Source organism: Anarhichas minor, unplaced genomic scaffold, assembly GCF_050575085.1.
Source record: "Anarhichas minor isolate MPS153535 unplaced genomic scaffold, ASM5057508v1 ptg000038l, whole genome shotgun sequence".
Classification (NCBI taxonomy): domain Eukaryota; kingdom Metazoa; phylum Chordata; class Actinopteri; order Perciformes; family Anarhichadidae; genus Anarhichas; species Anarhichas minor.
The window spans coordinates 3270001-3295000 of NW_027466484.1; the positions used below are offsets into that span (position 1 = coordinate 3270001).

The 25000-nt window shown below is 45.3% G+C and overlaps 3 protein-coding genes across 8 annotated transcripts in view; all 3 read left to right on the forward strand.

Moving 5' to 3' along the window:
* Positions 1 to 9964, forward strand: part of baz1a (bromodomain adjacent to zinc finger domain, 1A) — a 16800-nt gene extending 6836 nt beyond the window's left edge. For 4 of the 5 annotated variants that reach the window (XM_076107271.1, XM_076107273.1, XM_076107274.1 and 1 more), the window contains 18 exons: positions 55 to 220; positions 568 to 675; positions 753 to 823; positions 1493 to 1593; positions 1688 to 1914; positions 2007 to 2227; positions 3018 to 3148; positions 3239 to 3384; positions 3487 to 3632; positions 3839 to 3910; positions 4106 to 4188; positions 5810 to 5974; positions 6053 to 6255; positions 6338 to 6460; positions 6622 to 6797; positions 7191 to 7369; positions 8360 to 8447; positions 8767 to 9964. In XM_076107271.1, the coding sequence (XP_075963386.1) occupies positions 55 to 220; positions 568 to 675; positions 753 to 823; positions 1493 to 1593; positions 1688 to 1914; positions 2007 to 2227; positions 3018 to 3148; positions 3239 to 3384; positions 3487 to 3632; positions 3839 to 3910; positions 4106 to 4188; positions 5810 to 5974; positions 6053 to 6255; positions 6338 to 6460; positions 6622 to 6797; positions 7191 to 7369; positions 8360 to 8447; positions 8767 to 8942 (2582 nt within the window). In that variant the 3' untranslated portion in view covers positions 8943 to 9964. The remainder of the gene's footprint in view (positions 1 to 54; positions 221 to 567; positions 676 to 752; positions 824 to 1492; positions 1594 to 1687; positions 1915 to 2006; positions 2228 to 3017; positions 3149 to 3238; positions 3385 to 3486; positions 3633 to 3838; positions 3911 to 4105; positions 4189 to 5809; positions 5975 to 6052; positions 6256 to 6337; positions 6461 to 6621; positions 6798 to 7190; positions 7370 to 8359; positions 8448 to 8766) is intronic. The other variant, XM_076107275.1, reaches the window with a different exon arrangement.
* Positions 9965 to 10102: 138 nt separating this feature from the next.
* Positions 10103 to 15338, forward strand: cfl2 (cofilin 2 (muscle)). Its single transcript, XM_076107270.1, has 4 exons — positions 10103 to 10201; positions 12858 to 13165; positions 13707 to 13783; positions 14491 to 15338. The coding sequence occupies exons 1-4, from the start codon at positions 10199 to 10201 to the stop codon at positions 14601 to 14603; spliced, it is 501 nt and encodes a 166-aa protein (XP_075963385.1). The 5' UTR covers positions 10103 to 10198; the 3' UTR covers positions 14604 to 15338.
* A 3376-nt stretch (positions 15339 to 18714) lies between these two features.
* The window catches only part of snx6 (sorting nexin 6), a 14588-nt gene continuing 8302 nt past the window's right edge, over positions 18715 to 25000 (forward strand). For both annotated transcript variants that reach the window (XM_076107267.1, XM_076107266.1), the window contains exons 1-9: positions 18715 to 18745; positions 18887 to 18937; positions 19925 to 20029; positions 20140 to 20250; positions 21373 to 21494; positions 24127 to 24250; positions 24503 to 24598; positions 24682 to 24787; positions 24877 to 24952. In XM_076107267.1, coding sequence (XP_075963382.1) covers positions 18740 to 18745; positions 18887 to 18937; positions 19925 to 20029; positions 20140 to 20250; positions 21373 to 21494; positions 24127 to 24250; positions 24503 to 24598; positions 24682 to 24787; positions 24877 to 24952 — 797 coding nt within the window. In that variant the 5' untranslated portion in view covers positions 18715 to 18739. The remainder of the gene's footprint in view (positions 18746 to 18886; positions 18938 to 19924; positions 20030 to 20139; positions 20251 to 21372; positions 21495 to 24126; positions 24251 to 24502; positions 24599 to 24681; positions 24788 to 24876; positions 24953 to 25000) is intronic.

The window sequence follows — 25000 nt, forward strand, 5'->3', positions numbered from 1 at the left end:
GCGAGTTATTGGCGAGTTATTGGCGTGTTATTGACGTGTTATTGACGTGTTTAGAGGAGAAGCTGAGGATCCTACAGGCTCTGGTGGGGAAGCTGCTGACGTTGGCCTCCAGCAGAGACCTGATAGAAGACTGTGTGGAGGATCAGAGATCAGCGAGACAGGAACTGAGAGAAATCAGAGCTGAACAACACCGCAGAGACAGAGAGGAGGCAGCACACAGGTACACTATGTATACAGGTATATACACACAGGTACACTATGCACACAGGTACACTATGCACACAGGTATATACACACACACAGATACACTATGCACACAGGTATATACACACACAGGTACACTATGTACACACAGGTATACTATGTACACACAGGTACACACACAGGTACACTATGTATACAGGTATATACACATAGATATACTATGTACACACAGGTACACTATGCACACAGGTATATACACACACAGATACACTATGCACACAGGTACACACACAGGTACATTATGTACACAGGTTTGAACACAACAATGAATTAAAAACATTCTAATTGTCTTCTCCTCTTCAGAGTCCGTCTCCGTAAAGAGGAGAAGCTGAGGGAGCAGGAGATGAGGCTGAAGGAGAAGGAGGAGAGACTGAGGGAGCAGGAAGTGAAGGGAGGACTCAACACCAACGGGTACGACTCATCATGTGTCTCCTTGATTCCGTCATCAGTCACTAGAAAAGTTATGAACATGTTGTCTGTGTCTGCAGTGAGACTCCTGTAGACCTCACTGAGGAAGACGAGGAGCAAAACTCTTCACACAACAAGAAGAAGATGGAGGGTAAAAATACGCATCTGAGTCATGCGTGTCTCCTTTCTGCTGAGTAATGCGTGTCTCCTTTCTGCTGAGTAATGCGTGTCTCCTTTCCGCTGAGTCATGCGTGTCTCCTTTCCGCTGAGTCATGCGTGTCTCCTTTCCGCTGAGCCATGCGTGTCTCCTTTCCGCTGAGTCATGCGTGTCGGCTCCTCCTTTCTGCTGAGTCATGCGTGTCGGCTCCTCCTTTCTGCTGAGTCATGCGTGTCTCCTCCTCCTTTCTGCTGAGTCGTGCGTGTCTCCTTCTTTCTGCTGAGTCGTGATTGTCTCCTCCTTTCTGCTGAGTCGTGCGTGTCTCCTCCTTTCTGCTGAGTCGTGCGTGTCTCCTCCTTTCTGCTGAGTCGTGCGTGTCTCCTCCTTTCTGCTGAGTCGTGCGTGTCTCCTTTCTGCTGAGTCGTGATTGTCTCTTCCTCCTTTCTGCTGAGTCGTGATTGTCTCTTCCTCCTTTCTGCTGAGTCGTGATTGTCTCTTCCTCCTTTCTGCTGAGTCGTGATTGTCTCTTCCTCCTTTCTGCTGAGTCGTGATTGTCTCCTCCTCCTTTCTGCTGAGTCGTGATTGTCTCCTCCTCCTTTCTGCTGAGTCGTGATTGTCTCCTCCTCCTTTCTGCTGAGTCGTGAGTGTCTCCTGTCCCTCCAGCTAAAGTCAACCATAGAGACAACCCTAGGACCTCTGACCCTAAACCCCCATCGTGCCATCCCGGCGTCCTGAGTGCAGAGGAGCAGGAGGAGCAGGAGAAGGTCAGGAACATGATGGGTTTTTTTAATGTATAAATGAGGACTGTTAACGCCGTAGACTCGGAGTGATCGTAGTGTCTCCTTCTTCGTGCCGCAGGTTCAAGAGCTGCAGGAGCGGATCCAGAAGGCGGCGGCCTGCACCTGCCTGCTGCCGCTGGGCCGAGACCGTCTGTACCGCCGCTACTGGCTCCTCCCCTCAGCCTCCACCCTGTTCGTAGAAGACGACTGCTTCGGCCTGACGGAGGACATGCTGCGTCCACGGCCCACACCTGCACAGGATGCCACGGACAAGGAGGAGGTCAAGGAGGAGCCCGCTGAGGGGAGGTTGGTTATTTTGGTCCTGTTTGTTTTTAATTTTAGGAGTACAGGTGTTCAGACGTTTCTAATTATGACAAAAAACACATTCTCCTGGACAGTGCTGGCTCAAGCCCCGCCCCCCTCCACACCTGTGGGCCGCCAGTGAAACGTCTCAACCAATGGTTCTTCTACACCTCAGCGGAGGAGGTGGATCAGCTGATCGAGTCTCTGAACCCCCGAGGTCACAGAGAGAGCGGCCTGAAGGAGGCGCTGCTGCAGGAGAGAGACAGACTGACACACCTGCTGCAGAACTGTGACAGGAACAAGTACAGTTACACAGGTACGTACACACAGGTAGACGGGGACATTCACACAGGTAGACGGGGACATTCACACAGGTAGACGGGGACATTCACACAGGTACCTACACACAGGTAGACGGGGACATTCACACAGGTACCTACACACAGGTAGACGGGGACATTCACACAGGTACCTACACACAGGTAGACGGGGACATTCACACAGGTACCTACACACAGGTAGACGGGGACATTCACACAGGTACCTACACACAGGTAGACGGGGACATTCACACAGGTACCTACACACAGGTAGACGGGGACATACACACAGGTACCTACACACAGGTAGACGGGGACATACACACGGGTAGACGGGGACGTACGCACGGGTAGACGGGGACGTACGCACGGGTAGACGGGGACGTACGCAGGGGTAGACGGGGACGTACACACAGGTCGACGGGGACATTCACACAGGTCGACGGGGACATTCACACAGGTCGACGGGGACATTCACACAGGTACCTACACACAGGTAGACGGGGACATTCACACAGGTAGACGGGGACATACACACAGGTACCTACACACAGGTAGACGGGGACGTACACACGGGTAGACGGGGACGTACACACGGGTAGACGGGGACGTACACACGGGTAGACTGGGACATTCACACAGGTACCTCCACACAGGTAGACGGGGACATACACACAGGTAGACGGGGACATACACATAGGTATGTACACACAGGTATGTCTATAAACTGGTGAATATACACACTGGTAAATTACCTGTAATCACTCACCTGTCCTGTTTGTCCAGATGATCTGGAGTCGTCCCGATCTGTCCCAGAATGCACCTCTGCAGCTGAGACTCTGATGGAGGGTAGACTGAGAGATCTGCTGTTGGACATCGAGGACCGAATCCACCAGGGAACCCTGGGAACCCTGAAGGTACTCACACACACACACACCTGGTGAACACAGATAACCAGACACAGCAGGTGACCTCACACTCACCTGTCTCTCTCCGTCTGTGCTCAGGTGATGGACAGACAGGTGTGGCGCTCAGCGCTGGAAGCGGGATACTACGAGCTGCTGTGTTCTGACGGCAGAGAGAGCGGAGGGATGAATGGACGAGTGGAACCCATGGAGGTGGACTCACCTGTCCACCTGAGAGCCAGAGACAGGTACACAGCTGAAGATATGACTTGATGGATTTCAAGCCGACAGGCTCCTCCCCCTCAGAACCACCGTTTATGATGCCCTGTTGACAGATGTGTCTTTGACAGGCTACAGGAGTTGAGGTCGGACAGCGCGGTGATCAGCAGCAGCGGCGGGACTCCTCAGCTGGTCAGCAGCTCGGTACAAATCCTGGCTCAAGCCCTGACTCACATTGAGCAAGGCATCGAGAGGCGCTTCATCAAAGCTCCGCTGGGTGAGTCCTATGATAAGACTGTAATACTGATACAGATATACAGGAGAAGTTCACAGCTCATGATGTTCTCTCATGAATGACGTGGAGAATTGAACTCCCTCACACACAGAGATGATGTGATATGTGAACAGTCTGTAGTCCAGTTCATGATCATCTACTTGTTCTACAGGTCAGAGTATGTTTACATGTTCTCTGGTTCTTTACAGGAGATGAAGACTCAAAGAAAGACCAGAAGAACAAGAAGAACAAGAAGAAGGACGAGGACCAGGCCAGTGATGGTAGGACTTCCTGTTTAAGGACAGACTAAAACGATTATTATTATAAATATTAAGTCTCTCAGTAGAATCATATTCTGGTCTGACCTCATTAACAGCTGTGAAGAGTTTCAAGTCAGCAGAAAACTCACTTTTTCTCTCTCTCTGTCCCCCTGTCTGTCTGTTTGTCTCTCTGTCCCCCTGTCTGTCTGTCCTCAGACGGCAGTGACAGCGGTCGGGTCACTAAGACCGTGTTGGAGCGATGGAGGGAGTCTCTTCAGATCTGCTCAAGTCTGTCTCAGGTCAGAAAACCCCCTCATTATTTTTAATAGACTTGTATAGAAAAATATTTGGTTTCTCTTCCAACACTTTTAGTAACAATGTGAGTCCGTCAGTGGAGAAAACAAACACTTTTAGTAACAATGTGAGTCTGTCAGTGGAGAAAACAAACACTTTTAGTAACAATGTGAGTCCGTCAGTGGAGAAAACAAACACTTTTAGTAACAATGTGAGTCTGTCAGTGGAGAAAACAAACACTTTTAGTAACAATGTGAGTCTGTCAGTGGAGAAAACAAACACTTTTAGTAACAATGTGAGTCTGTCATTGGAGAAAACAAACACTTTTAGTAACAATGTGAGTCTGTCATTGGAGAAAACAAACACTTTTAGTAACAATGTGAGTCTGTCAGTGGAGAAAACAAAAACTTTTAGTAACAATGTGAGTCTGTCAGTGGAGAAAACAAAAACTTTTAGGAACAATGTGAGTCTGTCAGTGGAGAAAACAAACACTTTTAGTAACAATGTGAGTCTGTCAGTGGAGAAAACAAACACTTTTAGTAACAATGTGAGTCTGTCATTGGAGAAAACAAACACTTAGTAACAATGTGAGTCTCTCAGTGAAGAAAACAAACACTTTTAATAACAATGTGAGTCTGTCAGTGGAGAAAACAAAAACTTTTAGTAACAATGTGAGTCTGTCAGTGGAGAAAACAAACACTTTTAGTAACAATGTGAGTCTGTCAGTGGAGAAAACAAACACTTTTAGTAACAATGTGAGTCTGTCAGTGGAGAAAACAAACACTTTTAGTAACAATGTGAGTCTGTCATTGGAGAAAACAAACACTTAGTAACAATGTGAGTCTCTCAGTGAAGAAAACAAACACTTTTAATAACAATGTGAGTCTGTCAGTGGAGAAAACAAACACTTTTAGTAACAATGTGAGTCTGTCATTGGAGAAAACAAACACTTAGTAACAATGTGAGTCTCTCAGTGAAGAAAACAAACACTTTTAATAACAATGTGAGTCTGTCAGTGGAGAAAACAAACACTTTTAGTAACAATGTGAGTCAGTGGAGAAAACAAACACTTTTAGTAACAATGTGAGTGTCAGTGGAGAAAACAAACACTTTTAGTAACAATGTGAGTCTGTCATTGGAGAAAACAAACACTTAGTAACAATGTGAGTCTCTCAGTGAAGAAAACAAACACTTTTAATAACAATGTGAGTCTGTCAGTGGAGAAAACAAACACTTTTAGTAACAATGTGAGTCAGTGGAGAAAACAAACACTTTTAGTAACAATGTGAGTCTGTCTGGAGAAAACAAACACTTTTAGTACCAATGTGAGTCTGTCAGTGGAGAAAACAAACACTTTTAGTAACAATGTGAGTGTCAGTGGAGAAAACAAACACTTTTAGTAACAATGTGAGTCTCTCAGTGAAGAAAACAAACACTTTTAATAACAACAAACACTTTTAGTAACAATGTGAGTCTGTCAGTGGAAAAGACAAACACTATTATATGTTTCAGTTGGTAAAGTTCACATTGTCTCCGCTAGACATGTTGGACACTGGAGCAGCTGTTATTCTATGAGATACTGTGGTGTGTTTATTGTGGGTTTGACATGCTGATGTTTGTGTCCAGGTGTTTGTCCACCTGTCCAGTCTGGAGAGAAGTGTTCTCTGGTCTCGCTCCATCCTCAATGCTCGCTGTCGCATCTGCAGACGCAAAGGAGACGCCGACAACATGCTGCTATGTGACGGCTGTGATCGAGGACACCACACCCACTGTCTGAGGCCCCGCCTCAAGGTACGCTAACTACACCCACTGTATGAGGCCTTTTAGCATCATGCTAACACTAAACGCATATTGTCTGCTTGTCTTTAGTCTGTTCCAGAAGGGGACTGGTTCTGTCCAGACTGTCGACCCAAACAGAGATCAAGCCGCCTCCCGTCCCGTCAACGTTCTTCTATTGATGAGGAAGAGGAGGAGCTAGAAGAGGAAGAAGAAGAGGAGGAGTCGGAGGAAGAAGAGGAGTCGGAAGAGGATGAGGAGGAGGAGGAGGAGGAGGAGGAAGAAGCAGTAGTGAGGTAAGTGTGGAAATATTCCACCTCGACCATTTACTGTGAGATCAGTCTCAAACAGCAGCTTCTCCTCTCGAAATCTATGCAGAACAAAGAAAAACCTGGCCCCGCCCCTTAAAGGCAAGGGTCAACAGGCCACGCCCAAAGGTCAACAGGCTACTGCCAAGAACAGCACGCCTGCCTCAGCAGGGAAAAACGCATCCGCCTCCAAGTCAGTATCTGTTGTAGACCCTGCTCCCGGTTTACTGTAGACCCTGCTCCCGGTTTACTGTAGACCCTGCTCCTGGTTTACTGTAGACCCTGCTCCTGGTTTACTGTAGACCCTGCTCCCGGTTTACTCTAGCTCTAATTCCCGATTCTATCCAATCACAGGTCCTCAGGTAAGAAGGCCACACCCCCCACTGTGAAGGCCAACACCTCTGCAGGTAAAGCTCTGCCCCGTTCTGGGAGTCGGGTCAGCACCCGTCTGAGCCACGAGATCCTGGCACCAAACGGCAACACCAAAACCTCACCGAGTCAGACCGAGCCCCGCAAGAAATCACCAACAGGTAAACACCTGCACACAGGTAAACAACCAATCAATAAACGTTTAACACCTGCCGACAGGTAAACAACCAATCAATAAACAGTAAAACGGGCAACGGTGGCTAAGTGGAGAGAAAGGCCGTCCTTCAATCAGAGGATCGACGGTTCGAACCCTGGCTCCGCTAATCTGCGTCCTTGAGCAAGACACTTAACCCCAAAATTGCTCCCGTAGCTGTGGCTACGGTGTGATAGAATCTGAATTGTAAGTCGCTTTGGATAAAAGCGTCTGCTAAATGAATGTAATATAATGTAATGTAAACACCTGGCGATAGGTGACCTGATTAGAATGTTGAACCAGGAAGTGAAGCGTCTTCCTGGTTTTCAGTTATTGACCTCTGCTCCTCCCCTAAACGTAGCTCCGCCTCCTAAAAGCTCCAGACCCGTCCTCCCTCCTTCATCCTCCTCTTCGTCCAGCCGACGTTCCTCCGGCAGGAACTATGGCGTCCACGAGCTGTCGGCCTGTGAGCAGCTGACTGTTGAGCTCGTCAGACATGAAGACAGCTGGCCGTTCAAGAAGCTGGTGTCCAGGACTCAGGTACGCTGTATTCATTAATATTTATACACCTGTATATTAATATATACACACCTGGATACACAGGTATATTAATATATACACACCTAGATAGACAGGTATATTAATATTAGTGCTGGGCAAGTTAACGTGTTATTATCGCGTTAACACATTCATTAATTAACGCCGACAATTATTTTATTGCGCGTTAACGCAGTTTGTTTTATTATTAAGCGGACATTTTTAACACCAGAACCAGCCGGCAGCGAGCGGTGAACAGCTGTTTGTGTGACGTCTCTTCCTGTTTGCTTCACCTACACTCCCCTGGGTCCTAAGTCCCTCCATGTACAGCTTCTTATCACCCTCTATGTACCTACGTACATTTATAACAAATACCACACATATTACGGTAATCAGCGTTTCATATGTGTCTGAACTAAATACCAAAAAAAAGAAAAAAGATTCATTTAAACTATGTTTTAAGAGTTTTTAGTGTTTTGTTTGTAATATGTATAATAAGCATCATTTAGTTATCACTACTGAGAATTTAACAAACATAACAACATGACGTAGATAGGTTTTCAAGGTGTATATTTAAATATCATCTCTTACACATGAAGATAAAGTTGTGAACACCGGCTGAATATCTATTATCAGAATCATTATAACTGTTATAACTGCTGCTGTGTAAAGGGAATATTGCTGTTAACAACAACCTGATGTGTTTAAAGTGTTTAAACCAAATGTTATTGACCTTTAGTTCATATAGCAGTACTTTAAAATAAAAGTGCACAATACACTACTTTTGAATTCATTATTGAACTTTGCCATAACAATGAGATTAATTGCGATTGATCGCAAAAAAATCATGCGACTAAAGATTTTAATCGTTGCCCAGCACTAATTAATACACACCTGGATACACGGGTACATTATTATTATATATATATATATATATACCTGGATACCTTACCAGTAACTTACCTGTCTGTCTGTCTGTCTGTCTGTCTGTAGGTGCCTGACTACTATGACATCGTCAAGAAGCCGATCGCTCTCAGCACTATCAGAGAGAAGGTCAACAACTGTGAATATCAGACGGCCGGTGAGGACACACACATACTTTATGGTCTATGAGAGACCTGTCAATCACTGTGTAGCCCCGCCCTAAAGCATCCCCTGCTTTATGGTCTGTTTGACTCTAAATGGACCATAATGTACTAAATGATCATCATGCTGTATTGAAGAAGACTTGAAACTAGAGATTGAGACATAAACTCATGTTTACAATGTTTACTGAGGTAATAAATCAAGAGAGAAGTAGAGTCATTTTCTCATAGACTTCTATACAACCAGAGGAGTCGCCGTCTGGTGGACACTAGAGAGAATGCAGCTTTAACACATGAGTGTGTCTGTCTCTACAGGTGAGTTTGTCTCTGACGTGGACCTGATGTTCTCCAACTGTCTTCAGTATAATCCTCGTCACACTAACGAGGCGAAGGCGGGACATCGTCTGCAGCGGTTCTTCCACGCTGAGCTCAGCAGGCTCGGCCTTTCAGAGCGCAGCACGGCACCGCCGACTAAACGCTCCCGACACTGAACCCCGTGACATCACTGCCGTCCTCTCTGCTCATTGGTCGATGAGTCGCTACCTTTGACCCCCGTGACAATCAAAACAGTTCAGGGTCAAAGGTCACGAGGTCCAACACCAACAAACCAAACTCATGAGAACCAGAACCAACCAGTCTGTTTAGAGTCACATGGTCACATGACCACAGTGTTGATCTGCTTTGAGTTCATGAAAGTGTAGAAACCTGCTAAACCTTTTGGGTCATTACTTCCTGTCCTTGTTAGTGGACAGATGGTGACCACGTTGCAGACATTCCTGTAGGACAGTAGAGACGAGAGAGACAGTGGACATGTAGCAGACATTCCTGTTGGTCTATAAAGACAGACAATAGAGACGGTAGAGAATGAGACGGAGACCCTGGAGTCCACTAAACTTGACACCAGCAATTTAAAAAATACTCCCATCAGGCCGTTTGTTTTCTCTCAGGGACAAAAAATAAATAAATTTAGATTTGAATGAAAAATATTTTCTAACGTGACATCTAGTTTTTACTGAAGCAGAGCGTCACCGTGGCAACAAGGTTTTAGGCTAAATGTCTTAATTTGTGTCAACGTTCTGAACTCAGGCCTTAAAGGGACAGTTCAACACTCATCTTTCACTCTCGGCTTAGCTTAGCATAAAGACTAACACCAGGCGTGAGGTGACTTTTGATGAAAGTAAAAAGGCAATAAATACGTGAACTGTTCCTTTAACGGATACAAAACTGACCCTCTGTGGATTTGTAGTTTTTGTATTTTTGACTACAGCAACGTTTTTCCTGCTTTAGGCTGTTTTTGTTTTGTTTGATGCGTTCTTCTTCTGTGGTTTTAGTGTGACTGCTGCAGCTCAGTGTGGGTTAGGGTTATGTGTGTGTGTCTGTGTGTGTAAGCTGTACACTACACTGGAGCCACCGCTGCGTATTTATTTAGTTCTGCGTTGGCTTTATTTATGACTGATAGAAACTTCCTGATGCTGTTTGTTGTTCTCATGTAAAAATAAATTGACTTTTATAACCTGCTGTCTGATGGTCTGATACACACTAATGGGACCTAAGTATGAGCCTGAACCAGGTCTAACTATAAACCTGAGTCAGCCCCAAGTGTGTCTGATCCATGTAAGGCCCTCCCCCTCCCTCCCCCCTCCTCCCTCCTCCTCCTCCTCCCTCCTCCTCCGGTCGGACGGCCACATTCCCCGCTACCTCTCACCCCAGAGAAACCCCGATCTGACGGCCAAGCAGCGCGGACAACATGGTAAGAAGCTCCGGTAGACTCTCCTACGGGTCGGAGGTGGTTTAGTGAGCAGTGTGGGTCTCCGGTGGACCGTTATGTGGATGACTTAGTAGCGTGACGTTAGCAGCATGGCCGCCGCTCCCGTTAGTTAATGTTAGCCGCTCGGTCCACTACATCGACCGTTACTCGGTGATTACGTCACTCTACCGTCTCCTGGTAACGGGCTTTGATCATACCAACGGTAACGAGCGTTTAGCCGGTTTAATCTCTGGAGCGGGTCCGCGTTCCGGGCCGAGCCGGGCCGGACCGGTCCAGCCCCCAGGCAGAGTGTGGCCCGGGGCGGCCATCTTAGTCCCGCTGACCAGACCTGGACTATCCCGGACCAGCTGAACCCTCTGAACTAAACTACACCGGACCAGTTGAAGGACCCGGTTCAAGAGTCTGGACTTAGTCCGGGCTCATGTTTAGTTAGCAGACAGACTGCAAAGTCACTGCTGACTGTCTGTCTGTGTCTGTCTGACTGACTGAGGGCCTAAAGGGTTCACCAATTATTAGGGTTAGTTACTAGTGGTCAGCCTGTTGGTGGTAACTAACCAGTATCAGTAACCAGTTAAACTAGCAGATAACTAACCGTTGTTTTAATTAGTTGTTTATTTTTATCATAATTAATATTGAATAACAAAGTCAACTGTCCTCACTTTACTGCAGTACAAGTGCTAATACTACTGTGTTTAAAATGAGCCTCAGCGTAAAAGTACTTCTTAAGCAGAAGTACTCCTTTCATAGTGTTGTATAATACTATGATATGATTCTGTTTAAATACTAATGAATTCAGTCTGAGATACTTCAAATACTACTGGTAGTATTACTACTGAGTCAGTACTATACTGTAGTACTACATCATATCTCAGAAGTACATCACGTGTCCTTTCATGCAAACAGCAAGTACAGTTATTAAATAAACGTAAAAGTACCATATTTCCTGTGAGATGTAGTACAAGTACATGGAAATACTGAATTAAAGTACAAGTACCTCAACACTGATACAAGTACCTGATAAATGATTATTGATCAATCAGCAGCAGTGATGTCACACAATTCATGAATGAATACTTATTGAATGTGATCAATAAAGTTGACGTGATTCAGAATCTGAAAATATAATATAATATAATAATGGTTGTAATGTAATTATGCACCATAAGAACAACGACTTGATGCACTGCAACAGGCTTTTATTCCGAGGCTCGTATACACGCTGTTAATGCCGTCTTGCTGACTGACTGTATATATCTCCTACCGCCTACCAGGTGGCGTGGTTTTACTGTGAACATCACAATAGTAGTATAAAATCATGTCTAGCTGCTATCTTTTAGCTAAATAATAGCTGTCTGTCTAGCTGCTGGCTAACTGTCTAGCTGATGGCTAACTGTCTAGCTGCTAGCTATCTGTCTAGCTGCTGGCTAACTGTCTAGCTACTAGCTAACTGTCTAGCTGATGGCTAACTGTCTAGCTGCTAGCTGTCTGTCTAGCTGCTGGCTAACTATCTAGCTACTAGCTGTCTGTCTAGCTGATGGCTAACTGTCTAGCTACTAGCTATCTGTCTAGCTGCTGGCTAACTGTCTAGCTACTAGCTAACTGTCTAGCTGCTGTATGTCTGTCTAGCTGCTGTATGTCTGTCTAGCTGCTGGCTAACTATCTAGCTACTGGCTGTCTGTCTAGCTGCTGGCTAACTGTCTAGCTGCTGGCTAACTGTCTAGCTACTAGCTAACTGTCTAGCTACTGTCTGTCTGTCTAGCTGCTGGCTAACTGTCTAGCTGCTGGCTAACTGTCTAGCTGCTGTATGTCTGTCTAGCTGCTGGCTAACTGTCTAGCTGCTCGCTGTCTGTCTAGCTGCTGGCTAACTGTCTAGCTACTAGCTGGCTAACTGTCTAGCTGCTAGCTGTCTGTCTAGCTACTAGCTATCTGCCTAGCTGATGGCTAACTGTCTAGCTACTAGCTATCTGTCTAGCTGCTGGCTAACTGTCTAGCTGCTGTATGTCTGTCTAGCTGCTGTATGTCTGTCTAGCTGCTGGCTAACTGTCTAGCTGCTCGCTGTCTGTCTAGCTGCTCGCTGTCTGTCTAGCTGCTGGCTGTCTGTCTAGCTGCTGGCTAACTGTCTAGCTGCTAGCTGTCTGTCTAGCTACTAGCTGTCTGTCTAGCTGCTGGCTAACTATCTAGCTACTAGCTGCCTGTCTAGCTGCTGGCTAACTGTCTAGCTGCTGGCTAACTGTCTAGCTGCTGGCTAACTGTCTAGCTGCTGGCTAACTGTCTAGCTGCTGGCTATCTGTCTAGCTACTAGCTAACTGTCAAGCTGCTGTCTGTCTGTCTAGCTACTAGCTAACTGTCTAGCTGCTGTCTGTCTGTCTAGCTGCTGGCTAACTATCTAGCTACTATCTGTCTGTCTAGATGATGGCTAACTGTCTAGCTACTAGCTATCTGTCTAGCTGCTGGCTAACTGTCTAGCTACTAGCTATCTGTCTAGCTGCTGTATGTCTGTCTAGCTGCTGTATGTCTGTCTAGCTGCTGGCTAACTTTCTAGCTGCTAGCTGTCTCTCTAGCTAATAGCATGATAGCTAGCAGCTAGACGGATAGCTAGCTATGTCCTCCTCTGAACCAATCACCTGTGTCCCCTCAGGCGTCGGGCGTGACAGTGAACGATGAGGTCATCAGGGTGTTCAACGACATGAAGGTGAGGAAGTCTTCGTCTCTGGACGAGGTGAAGAAGAGGAAGAAGGCCGTGCTGTTCTGTCTCAGCGAGGACAAGAAGAAGATCATCGTGGAGGAAGGTAAACAGATCCTGGTGGGAGACATCGGGGAGACCGTGGAGGACCCCTACGCCTGCTTCGTTAAGCTCCTCCCACCCAACGACTGTAGATACGGGCTGTACGACGCCACCTACGAGACCAAGGAGTCCAAGAAGGAGGACCTGGTCTTCATCTTCTGGTACGGTTAGACCTGTAGACCTTTAGGACCAAGGACCTGGCCTTTATCTTCTGGTACGGTTAGACCTGAAGACCTTTAGGACCAGGGACCTGGTATTCATCTTCTGGTACGGTTAGACCTGAAGATCTTTAGGACCAGGACCTGGTCTTTATCTTCTGGTACGGTTAGACCTGAAGATCTTTAGGACCAGGGACCTGGTCTTCATCTTCTGGTACGGTTAGACCTGAAGACCTTTAGGACCAGGACCTGGTCTTCATCTTCTGGTACGGTCCTCTGGGTTCATCTTTGACCACCTATCCATCACCCGATCCTGCTCCACTCCCTCTTTGTCTGTCTCTCTGTCTCAGTAAAGAAAAGGTCTAAAATACAGTAAAAGTTATTTTTAGCAGCATTTAAAATATGTTTTGTGTTATTTAAAAGTTTAAAGGTTCCAAACTTTAGTTCTGAGTCTCCTTGATCCCTGATCCTTGATCCTCATCAGGGTCCCTGTAGACCACATGAGTAGATCCTGGTTCTGAATGAGGGCTCTGCTGTGTTTCAGGGCTCCAGAGAACGCTCCTCTGAAGAGCAAGATGATCTATGCCAGCTCTAAAGACGCCATCAAGAAGAAGTTTACAGGTGAGTCATCTGTGTCCTAGCTGTCCTTTCCTAACCACTTCTCCTTGATGGAGGTCAAGGAGGTCCAGCTCAGGTGTGATCGATGGAGCTCAGGTGTGATCGATGGAGCTCAGGTGTGATCGATGGAGCTCAGGTGTGATCGATGGAGCTCAGGTGTGATCGGTTGAGCTCAGGTGTGATTGGTGGAGCTCAGGTGTGACAGGTGGTGGAGCTCAGGTGTGATAGGTGGTGGAGCTCAGGTGTGACAGGTGGTGGAGCTCGGGTGTGATCGATGGAGCTCAGGTGTGATCGGTTGAGCTCAGGTGTGACAGGTGGTGGAGCTCAGGTGTGACAGGTGGTGGAGCTCGGGTGTGATCGATGGAGCTCAGGTGTGATCGGTTGAGCTCAGGTGTGATAGGTGGTGGAGCTCGGGTGTGATCGATGGAGCTCAGGTGTGATCGTTGGAGCTCAGGTGTGACAGGTGGTGGAGCTCAGGTGTGATTGGTGGAGCTCAGGTGTGATCGGTGGAGCTCAGGTGTGATCGGTTGAGCTCAGGTGTGACAGGTGGTGGAGCTCAGGTGTGACAGGTGGTGGAGCTCAGGTGTGATTGGTGGAGCTCAGGTGTGATAGGTGGAGCTCAAGTGTGATTGGTGGTGGAGCTCAGGTGTGGTAAGTGGAGCTCAGGTGGTGTGTGTCGTCCCTCGGTGATCTCAGGTGTGTCTCCTCAGGTATTAAACACGAGTGGCAGGTGAACGGGCTGGACGACATTCAGGACCGCGCCACGCTGGCAGAGAAGCTTGGTGGTAACGTGGTGGTGTCTCTGGAGGGTAAACCCCTGTGATGTCACGGCGGCGAGCGGAGCGGAGCCAAAACAACCACCGTGCCATAGGACCGAAGCACCTAAACACCGCCGCTCTGTATCTGGTCCACAAGGACTTAGCGTCTTTAGGCCTCTTTCTTTTCTTTTTGTTCCTTTTGCTTTTTTCCAACATGAAGGAGATCTCATTAACATAATGATATGCAAACCCCTCCCACTTTGTTGCCACATGACTTCTGTTCACCTGGCAGATAAAAACCCAGAAATGACCCCCAACCAAACCAGGACGGTTGTCTCTCTCGCTCAGAGTTTTGCCAAAAAGTCGATGTGAAGGAAGCAGCCACAGGTGTCGGGGGGGGGGGGGCGAAGCTCCGCCTCTTGCAGCACACAGGTCATGAGGCTTTTTACATATGACTTTATTTATTATTGTAAAGTGTTTGTTTCTTCTCCAGTATGTTGACACCACATCGTTGTTACTATGAGAAGAGGAAGAGCACTTTGTGTTGACACCGTGGTAACGCCCGTTTACCTCCGCTCATCACCGTTTGGTCGTCACCTTACTTTCACTTTGAATGTAAACGCCAGTTAGTTAGAGTGCACTTTTATTTTGTAAAGAAACACTACAGGAAGCAGATTTGACCCCAGCAGTGAGAGACAACAACAACAACAACACAACGACATCTGGAGCCTTAAAGTGGAACACGTTGTTTCTGAGATCACATGAAGCCACTTTGCAATAAAAGCCTGTGGCAGATCTGACCTCCCGCCTCTTCTCTGCTTCCACCAATCACAGAGCAATTATACCCTTAGATCCTCATGTTCTACGGTTTGTGAGAACCTCAGAGGATAACCCCACTACAGTAACTATGTTCTAATAAGTGTGCTCTGACATCAGTAAACCCTCAGGAGAACCATCAATAGATCATCAATTGAACCAGTGTGACACAGTAGAACCTTGATAGAACCAGGTTTAGTAGAAGAGATGTGAGTTCTACTGAGGATTAACTCAGTAGGAGAACTACAATCTCGGTAGAAACCCATTAGAACCACTATAATCTAAGAACAAACCTAGTAGAACCACTATAATCTAAGAACAAACCCCATAAGAACCACTAATCTAAGAACAAACCCCATTAGAACCACTATAATCGAAGAACAAACCCCATAAGAACCACTAATCTAAGAACAAACCCCATTAGAACCACTATAATCTAAGAACAAACCCCATTAGAACCACTAATCTAAGAACAAACCCCATAACCACTATAATCTAAGAACACACCTAGTAGAACCACTATAATCTAAGAACAAACCCAGTAGAATCACTATAATTTAAGAACACACCTAGTAGAACCACTATAACCTAGGAAGAAACCCTGTACAACCACTATAACCTAAGAAGAACCCCACGAGAACCAAAGAACAAACCCAGTAGAACCACTATAATCTAAGAAGAACCCCACTAGAACCACTGTAGTCTAAGAAGAAACCCACTAGAACCACTATAATCCAAGAAGAACCCCATCAGAACCACTATAATCCCACTAGAACCCCCTTAGACCCCTTAGTATTCTTTACTCCAGTATAACTCATAACACCCAGCATGGCTTTGTTGAACTCCAGGTGAACTATTACAAACCCAAACTAGAACCATTACCTGTGTGAACCTAGTAGAACCAGTAAAATTACAGTAAACCCCATTAGAACAAGTACGGCTCCATCAGTAGAGAACGAGTAAGAAATACAGAACATGTTAAAAACATTTAAACTTCAAATAAACATCTGTTAATACAAATCAAGACAACAAGACGTTCTGTCTGCAGATGTTCTACCAGGTGTTTATTATACAGACGTTAGGTTCCTGCAGGAACAGAATCACATTATCATGTTCTGTGAGGGTGAGTTATAAATATCTGGTTCTTTACAGTGAAGTCTGACTCCCAGGATGCAGTTCACTGACAAACAGCCAATCACAGGGCTCCTCATTATCATAGACTGACCGGCAGCTTCAATGTACGATGCTATCATAATAAATAGGTTTACCTGTACATGACATCATAATGAACAGAATGTTTACCTGTACGATGACATCATAATAAACAGAAGGTTTACCTGTACGATGACATAATAAACAGATTTACCTGTACGAAGACATCATAATGAACAGGTTTACCTGTACGATGACATCATAATAAACAGAAGGTTACCTGTACGATGACAAACAGGTTTACCTGTACGATGACATCATAATAAACAGGTTTACCTGTACGATGACATCATAATAAACAGAAGGTTACCTGTACGATGACATCATAATAAACAGAAGGTTTACCTGTACGATGACATAATAAACAGGTTTACCTGTACGATGACATCATAATGAACAGAATGTTTACCTGTACGATGACATCATAAACAAGTTTACCTGTACATGACATCATAATGAACAGAATGTTTACCTGTATGATGACATCATCATAAACAGGTTTACCTGTACGATGACATAATGAACAGAAGGTTTACCTGTACGATGACATCATAATAAACGGAAGGTTACCTGTACGATGACATTATAATAAACAGAAGGTTTACCTGTACGATGACATTATAATAAACAGGTTTACCTGTACGATGACATCATAATAAACAGGTTTACCTGTATGATGACATCATAATAAACAGAAGGTTTACCTGTACGATGACATAATAAACAGAAGGTTACCTGTAGGATGATATCATAATGAACAGAAGGTTACCTGTACGATGACATCATAATAAACAGAAGGTTTACCTGTACGATGACATAAACAGGTTTACCTGTACGACGATGACATAATAAACAGAAGGTTTACCTGTACGATGACATCATAATAAACAGGTTTACCTGTACGATGACATAATAAACAGAAGATTTACCTGTACAATGACATTATAATAAACAGGTTTACCTGTACGATGACATCATAATAAACAGGTTTACCTGTACGATGACATCATAATGAACAGGTTTACCTGTACGATGACATCATAATAAACAGGTTTACCTGTACGATGACATCATAATGAACAGGTTTTCCTGTACGATGACATCATAATAAACAGGTTTACCTGTACGATGACATCATAATAAACAGGTGTACCTGTAGGATGACATCATAATAAACAGAAGGTTTACCTGTACGATGACATCATAATAAACAGAAGGTTTACCTGTACGATGACATCATAATGAACAGGTTTACCTGTATGATGACATTATAATAAACAGGTTTACCTGTATGATGACATTATAATAAACAGGTTTACCTGTATGATGACATTATAATAAACAGGTGTACCTGAACGATGACATCATAATAAACAGGTTTACCTGTATGATGACATCATAATGAACAGGTTTACCTGAACGATGACATCATAATAAACAGGTTTACCTGTACGATGACATTATAATGAACAGAAGGTTACCTGTACAATGACATCATCCAAGTGAGTTTCTGTGTTCCTGAACATCTCTCTGATAGAACATCAGAGGACCCAGTGAGACCAGAACCAGGTTCTTGGTTCCTGCAGCTGTTAAAGAAACAGTGACTCAGCTCCGGAATCTGATCCCCCTGCTGATATTTATAGACTCTCATGTCTCTGAGTCATCACGTCCTCACAAGGAGACACTCACAGAGACCCAGATCCACTACAGGGGGGTCAACCCTAGAACACCAATCTGGATCCACTTTCTGTTAGTTCTACACTTAGTTCTCTAAAGTCCTTCACTAATGAGTCAAATCTGTACTGGTCTAAATACTCCCAGCAGAAATATATGGAAGATTAAAAACTAAAGAGACCAAGATCCACTACAGAGACCGAGATCCACTACAAACCAGCAGAAGGGAGACCACACATAATGACATCATAAGAAAAAATAAATGAAACAAAGTTACAAAATAAAGTAAAATAAAATAGAGTAGAATGAAGTAAAGTAAAGTATAACAAATAAAACAAAACAATATAATTAAATGAAGTAAATAAAATAAACAAAACTGAATATAATTAAAGTTAAATAAAAGGTTATAATAAAGCTCTCCTTGTTTTGAATTTGATTCGTGACGTGCGTCTCTCCGTGGTGACGTCACGCCACTTCCTGTCTCCACCCGTTCGCAGCCATGATGGTGGGTTCACGTCTTCATGTCTTTTCTCTCCTCTCTCTCTCTTTAACCGGCTCGTTAACGGGCTGCTCCGGTGTCGGTGTTGTTGTTGGTGTTGTTGTTGTTGTGGTGGACTAACGGATCTGTGTGGCTCTCTCTCCGCAGCAGGAAGGGCTGGACGACGGACCCGACTTCCTCTCCGAGGAGGACCGGGGAGTGAGTGCAACCTGTCTGTCTGCACCTGTCTGTCCGTCAGGGCCAAGCTAGATAAGCTAATTAGCCGTAGCTCCAGTGTATTAGCCGTGCTGGCTAACGTTAGCCTCATGCTAACGGGCTCCAGGCTCTCTGTCGGTTCAACCGTTAGCTTCACGGGCTAACTGAGCTAACAGGCTCTGCTGTACTAGTTAGCCATCCGGGTGTCACGTGACTCTCTCTCTCTCTGATGCTGATTGGATGATTACCTTCAGTTCAGTTTGAGTCTCATGACCACTGAGACAGTCCTGGTCTGTGTCCCAGTGAGACATGAAACCAGTCCTGGTCCTGGTCTGTGTCCCGGTGAGACATGAAACCAGTCCTGGTCTGTGTCCTGGTGAGACATGAACCAGTCCTGGTCCTGGTCTGTGTCCCGGTGAGACATGAACCGGTCCTGGTCTGTGTCCCAGTGAGACATGAAACCGGTCCTGGTCCTGGTCTGTGTCCCAGTGAGACATGAAACCGGTCCTGGTCTGTGTCCCAGTGAGACATGAAACCGGTCCTGGTCTGTGTCCCAGTGAGACATGAAACCAGTCCTGGTCCTGGTCTGTGTCCCAGTGAGACATGAAACCACTCCTGGTCTTGTGTCCCAGTGAGACATGAAACCAGTCCTGGTCTTGTGTCCCAGTGAGACATGAAACCAGTCCTGGTCTTGTGTCCCAGTGAGACATGAAACCAGTCCTGGTCTTGTGTCCCAGTGAGACATGAAACCAGTCCTGGTCTGTGTCCCAGTGAGACATGAAACCAGTCCTGGTCCTGGTCTGTGTCCCAGTAATAATTCACAGAAGACGTATAATAAAGATTATAATTATTCAAAATAAGATGCGTACCAGTTTGTGTGTTCTAGTTTTCTCTCTTCGACTCTGTGTCCTTAATCAATAACTATGTTAACCAGCCCGTCAGTAGGTGTGGTGCATTATGGGATATGTGGTCTCTGTCCTCCCTCTGCAGCCACGGGCGGTGAACGTAGATTTGCAGACGGACGCCACGCTGCAGGTGGACATCTCTGACGCTCTGAGTGAGAGGGACAAGGTCAAGTTCACCGTCCACACCAAGGTGAGACAGTCTGTCCTCCTCCATCCTAGTGAGGACATTTAGGTCCTCGCTGTGTCTGTCTTACTCCGTCTTAGTGAGGACAGTTTGATGTTTACTTTCTGTTTACACAGAGCACGCTCCCTAACTTCAAGCAGAACGAGTTCTCGGTGGTCCGACAGCACGAAGAGTTCATCTGGCTTCACGACTCGTTCGTGGAGAACGAAGAGTACGCAGGATACATCGTAAGAACCACACACACACACACACACACTGTTCACTGGGCCACTGGGAGTATTGATCTGTGGATCCGTCTGGATTCTGAACATTAGAAACGGTTTCAGTTGCATAACTGGAAACATAAAGCAAATTAAAGCTGCGAGCAGCATTGATCGGGCCCTCGTAACTTCACGCACATCGAGGGTACTGAAAGGACTCTGGTTTCTGTGACCATCATACTCTGTGTGCACGAGTGAGATATTTCCTGCGTAGACCAGCAGCGTAGCAAGATCATGTTGCCAGGTCTTAAGCCTCAAATGTTTTGAGTGTACCTCCGATACAATCATAAATGTAAGCCTTTAAAGATCATTAAGAAAATGAATGTGTGTGAATGTGCTTCAGTGTTTGTAACATAACAGACTGTCAGTTTACTGGGATGGGGTTCAACTCCCTGCAGTGTCCTGCTGATTGGATTTGGACTTACATGATTTACATGGTTTGAGAACCTTTGTTGAACGTGAAACGTACTGCGAGGGCTGCATCTGCGAAATATTGTAGGGGGCGCTATCGAGCCGACTTGCCACTCTGAAGCATTAAAATCACATCAGAGAACTACATTCAGGATTTTAAATATGTTTGACAAGTTTGGTTATGTTTTGAGCATTTTTAGCCCCTCAAAAACACCTTCGTTTTTCATGGCAAAGACGCCACAGCAACGACTTTTCACGAAACAACAAGCTTTGAGTAACTTTTAATCACAAAGGTCTTTCGATGGTTCTGACCAAATTCTAAGTTGATATGATTACTTCCCGAGGAGGAGTTCCCCCCCTAGTAATTGTATGGAATACAAATGTGAGGGTATGTTACAGAACAGAATGTGAACATGTGCTACAGATTTCGTGATGATAGGCCACATGGTTTTGAAGTTATAAGAACAAGTGTGGGGCAGATTGAATAAAGTACCTTGGAGTTACAACAACTTCCTCTTTCATGGCGAATGGCACGAAATGTGCGTGACATGGGCGCCACATAAAACGAAGGTCGTTCAATGTCGGTATTGAACGAATAATTCCTACAGTTTCAATAGGGACCTCGCGGCCCGACGTCGGTGCTTGGGCCCTAATGTTTCCATTATTGTTGATGTGTAGATCCCCCCAGCCCCCCCCAGACCAGACTTTGATGCATCCAGAGAGAAGCTGCAGAAGCTGGGGGAGGGAGAAGGATCCATGACCAAGGAGGAGTTCACCAAGATGAAGCAGGAGCTGGAGGCGTGAGTCACTGATAGCACCTATCTACCTACCGATTTACCGACCTACCTACCGATTTAACTACCTACCTACCGATTTAACTACCCATCTACCTACCGAATTACCGACCTACCTACCGATTTAACTACCTACCTACCGATTTAACTACCCATCTACCTACCGATCTACCAACCTATTTACAGATTTAACTACCCATCTACCGACATATCTACTGATTTAGTGACGTGCGGTGAGGTTCGTGGCTGGTGAGGCACTGACTCTTTCAGAGTCAGATTTACAAATATATGAACCCAATATAGAGTAGATTAAATCACCTTTCAATTGGCAGCTTGCACATTGACTACTGGTTGTTTTTCATATTTCATATCAGCATGCTTTACACACACATAGGTAAGGTACATATTTGATTCCTCCGGGAGCGTTTCAGAAGCGGAGCGCTCGCGGGAAAATTGCAAGATCCCGTGATAATCTGTGTAACAACCACGGATGTATAAAGAGAACAACAAACACATAGAAGGTTACTTTACCTGTCAGACGTTGATTTCGTCATATTTCCCTGTTTTTTGAGACATTTTTAAGCTTAGATATAGAATCTTCCATTTTTACGGTCAAAGCAAAATATAAGAAGAGAAGTGTAGAAGAAGAGCAACGGCAGAACAAGCATAAACCATTGAGGCAGAGGTACTGTTTACATCCCCTCTGTGCTTCTTCACTGCATTTTTAATGTCGGATCAGCAAGACCATGTATGTTCTACACATACGTGAAATACATTACATATTCAATGCAAAGAAAGGACTTATAATAACAGTGTCTATAAATATTACAGTGGTGACAAACAATGAGAAAGCAAAAGACATGCGCTCAACCCAGTTAGTGAGGGATTGCACAATCTGAGGTGAGGCACAGCTCACGTGTCTCCTCTGTTTGAACAGGGCATGCGCAGATTCAGCATTTATAAAAATGCTTGAAATTATTGGAATCATACAGAAATTACATTTATAGCACAGATCAATAGAGCAGTGTTTTTCAACCTTTTCTGAGCCGCGGCACATTTTTTACATTAAAAAGATCCCGCGGCACACCAACAACCAACAACGTTACAAAATGACACCTTTTAGCATAATACAGCAGATATGCAGGGGAGTCAAACTCAGTCCCAGGGAGGGACACAATAAGAAATTGTGACTACGTTGAGGGCCAAATAGAGTCACCATGTAATAAACAGGATAGAAGGGATATTGGACAAAGTGCAGAAAGAATACATGTTTAGGTAGGCTGCATTATTTTCTGCATACGTACCAGAGCCAGATGTTTGGCATCTTTTCTTGGCTGCCAGTTCATTAATATCTGGGGTTAGGTTCTGTGGAAACCCTCAGGATGGAGTGAAGGTGCATCAGTGAGACTCCTGTGTGGGTTTGTGTTCATCTTCATCACAGAGAACAGCTGCTCACACAGGTATGTGCTTCCAAACATGCAGAGCGTTTGAGCAGCATGTAGGCGGAGTTAAGGCATCGTTTCAGGGTGAAGCTTGGAAACTGTGCAGAGCTCTCAGAGTCACACTTTGTCTTCAGTGTCATTACATTGGAGGTCTATCAGCTCCACAGGTGCTCTTTACACCTCAACTGCAAACGGATTGCTGAGCAGTTCAGATTTACATTTCTGAGCTGCAAAGTCGGCAAATCGCAGAGTGAACTCTGTACCAAGTGCACCCAGTTTATCAGCAACATGCGCAGTCGGGAACACAGCGGTGGAGACTTTTACTGCATCACACGTCTGAATCACACATGTCTGTGATCATACGTCCCTGAAGCTGCAGGTTTAGCGCAGTAAGATGCTTCGTTATGTTGCACATAAAGCCAGCTCACATCGCCACGTTTCGTCCCGGAGCTCTGTGGTGTAGCGGGTCAGTTATGATAAACATGATATTTTCTGGTGGGCCGTTGTACCGAGGGCCGGATATATGCTGACAATTGAATGACAAGTCTCTCAATGTGTTGATCCTTACTCGGCTTTTCATCTGGGTTAGAATGTTGTCCAGGGACCAGTTCAGAGTCTGCATTTTTCCTTTTCAAATATTTCTCCATCGCTGTTCGTCTTGTCATCGCAACTTCTCCCGCTCATCATTTCATTCTACTGTCCTACATTAACACGTCATTACTGCGCTACCTACTGCCCCCCACTGGCATGGAAGAGCATGTATTACTTAGCCAGACACTATATTGCAGCTCAGACGCTCAACAATGGCAAAGTATTTGCAACAACTAAATAATATTTTTTTGGACTCATTAAGTGAAATTGGATATTTTCCCACGGCACAGCTGACGATCTCTCACGGCACACTGGTGTGCCGCGGCACAGCGGTTGAAAATCACCGCAATAGAGAATATTAATATTTATTTCATCATTATTTTTTTTTTACTTTTCATGATGAGCTTCACCTGTCTCCCCTGACCGCACGTCCCTGCTACCGATCTACATACTGACCTACAGATCTAGCAACCTACCTACCGATTCAACAACCTACCTACCGGTCTGAAGACCTACCTACTGATCTTTCTTTACACTGATTACAATCGTCTGGAGCGCCGCTAAGCTGGTAGTAAAGCTGACAGCTTACTGCTCTGTGTTTTCAGAGAGTACCTGGCCATCTTTAAGAAGACCGTCGCCATGCACGAGGTCTTCTTGTGTCGTGTGGCGGCTCATCCTGTCCTCAGGAAAGACCTCAACTTCCACGTCTTCCTGGAGTACAACCAGGACGTGAGTTGCCTGACAGTAAAACTACACACCTCTGAGCCGAGAGGTCTCACTCTGCTCCTGTTTATAAGACGAAGTCTGAAAAACATATTAATCAAAGATGACATAAAAAACAGGAGAACAATAAAAGAGAGTCTAAGTAGGAACCTTGAGTTACTCCACAGGAGAAATGATCAATTCTTAAAGGAAGACACATGTTGTGTATCTGCTGCTTGTTCATGATGATGATGTGACCTCTGACCTCCTCTCTGACAGCTGAGTGTACGAGGGAAGAACAAGAAAGAGAAGCTGGAGGATTTCTTCAAGAACGTGGTGAAGTCGGCGGACGGCGTCCTCGTGGCCGGAGTCAAGGTGACGGTTCAGAGTTCAGAGCTTCTACCTGAGTTCAAAGGTCTCACGTCCGTCAGGTTTCATGGATATTTAATGTTTTTCAGGACGTGGACGACTTCTTTGAGCACGAGAAGACGTTTCTGTTGGAATATCACAACCGAGTAAAAGACGCTTCGGCCAAATCTGACAGAATGATCCGCTCGCACAAAAGTAAGAATCAAGCTGATTTAATAACAGAGGCTAATGGGAGACACTGTCCAGGTGCATCATGGGACTAAAAGTCAGGTATTTGTGTTCAGATGCGGCAGATGACATCAACAGAATCGCCTCGTCTCTCTACACATTAGGAACGCAGGACTCTACAGACCTCTGCAAGTACGAACAGACATCTGCTGACAGTGTGCCGGTTTATTTTGGTTTCAT

What these genes read in the sequence shown, in the direction of transcription:
- cfl2 (XM_076107270.1), top strand. An exon ending in GACCTGGTCTTCATCTTCTG is followed by an intron (nt 13,166 to 13,706) that starts GTACGGTTAGAC and finishes GCTGTGTTTCAG; the next exon opens with GGCTCCAGAGAACGCTCCTC. An exon ending in CATCAAGAAGAAGTTTACAG is followed by an intron (nt 13,784 to 14,490) that starts GTGAGTCATCTG and finishes GTGTCTCCTCAG; the next exon opens with GTATTAAACACGAGTGGCAG.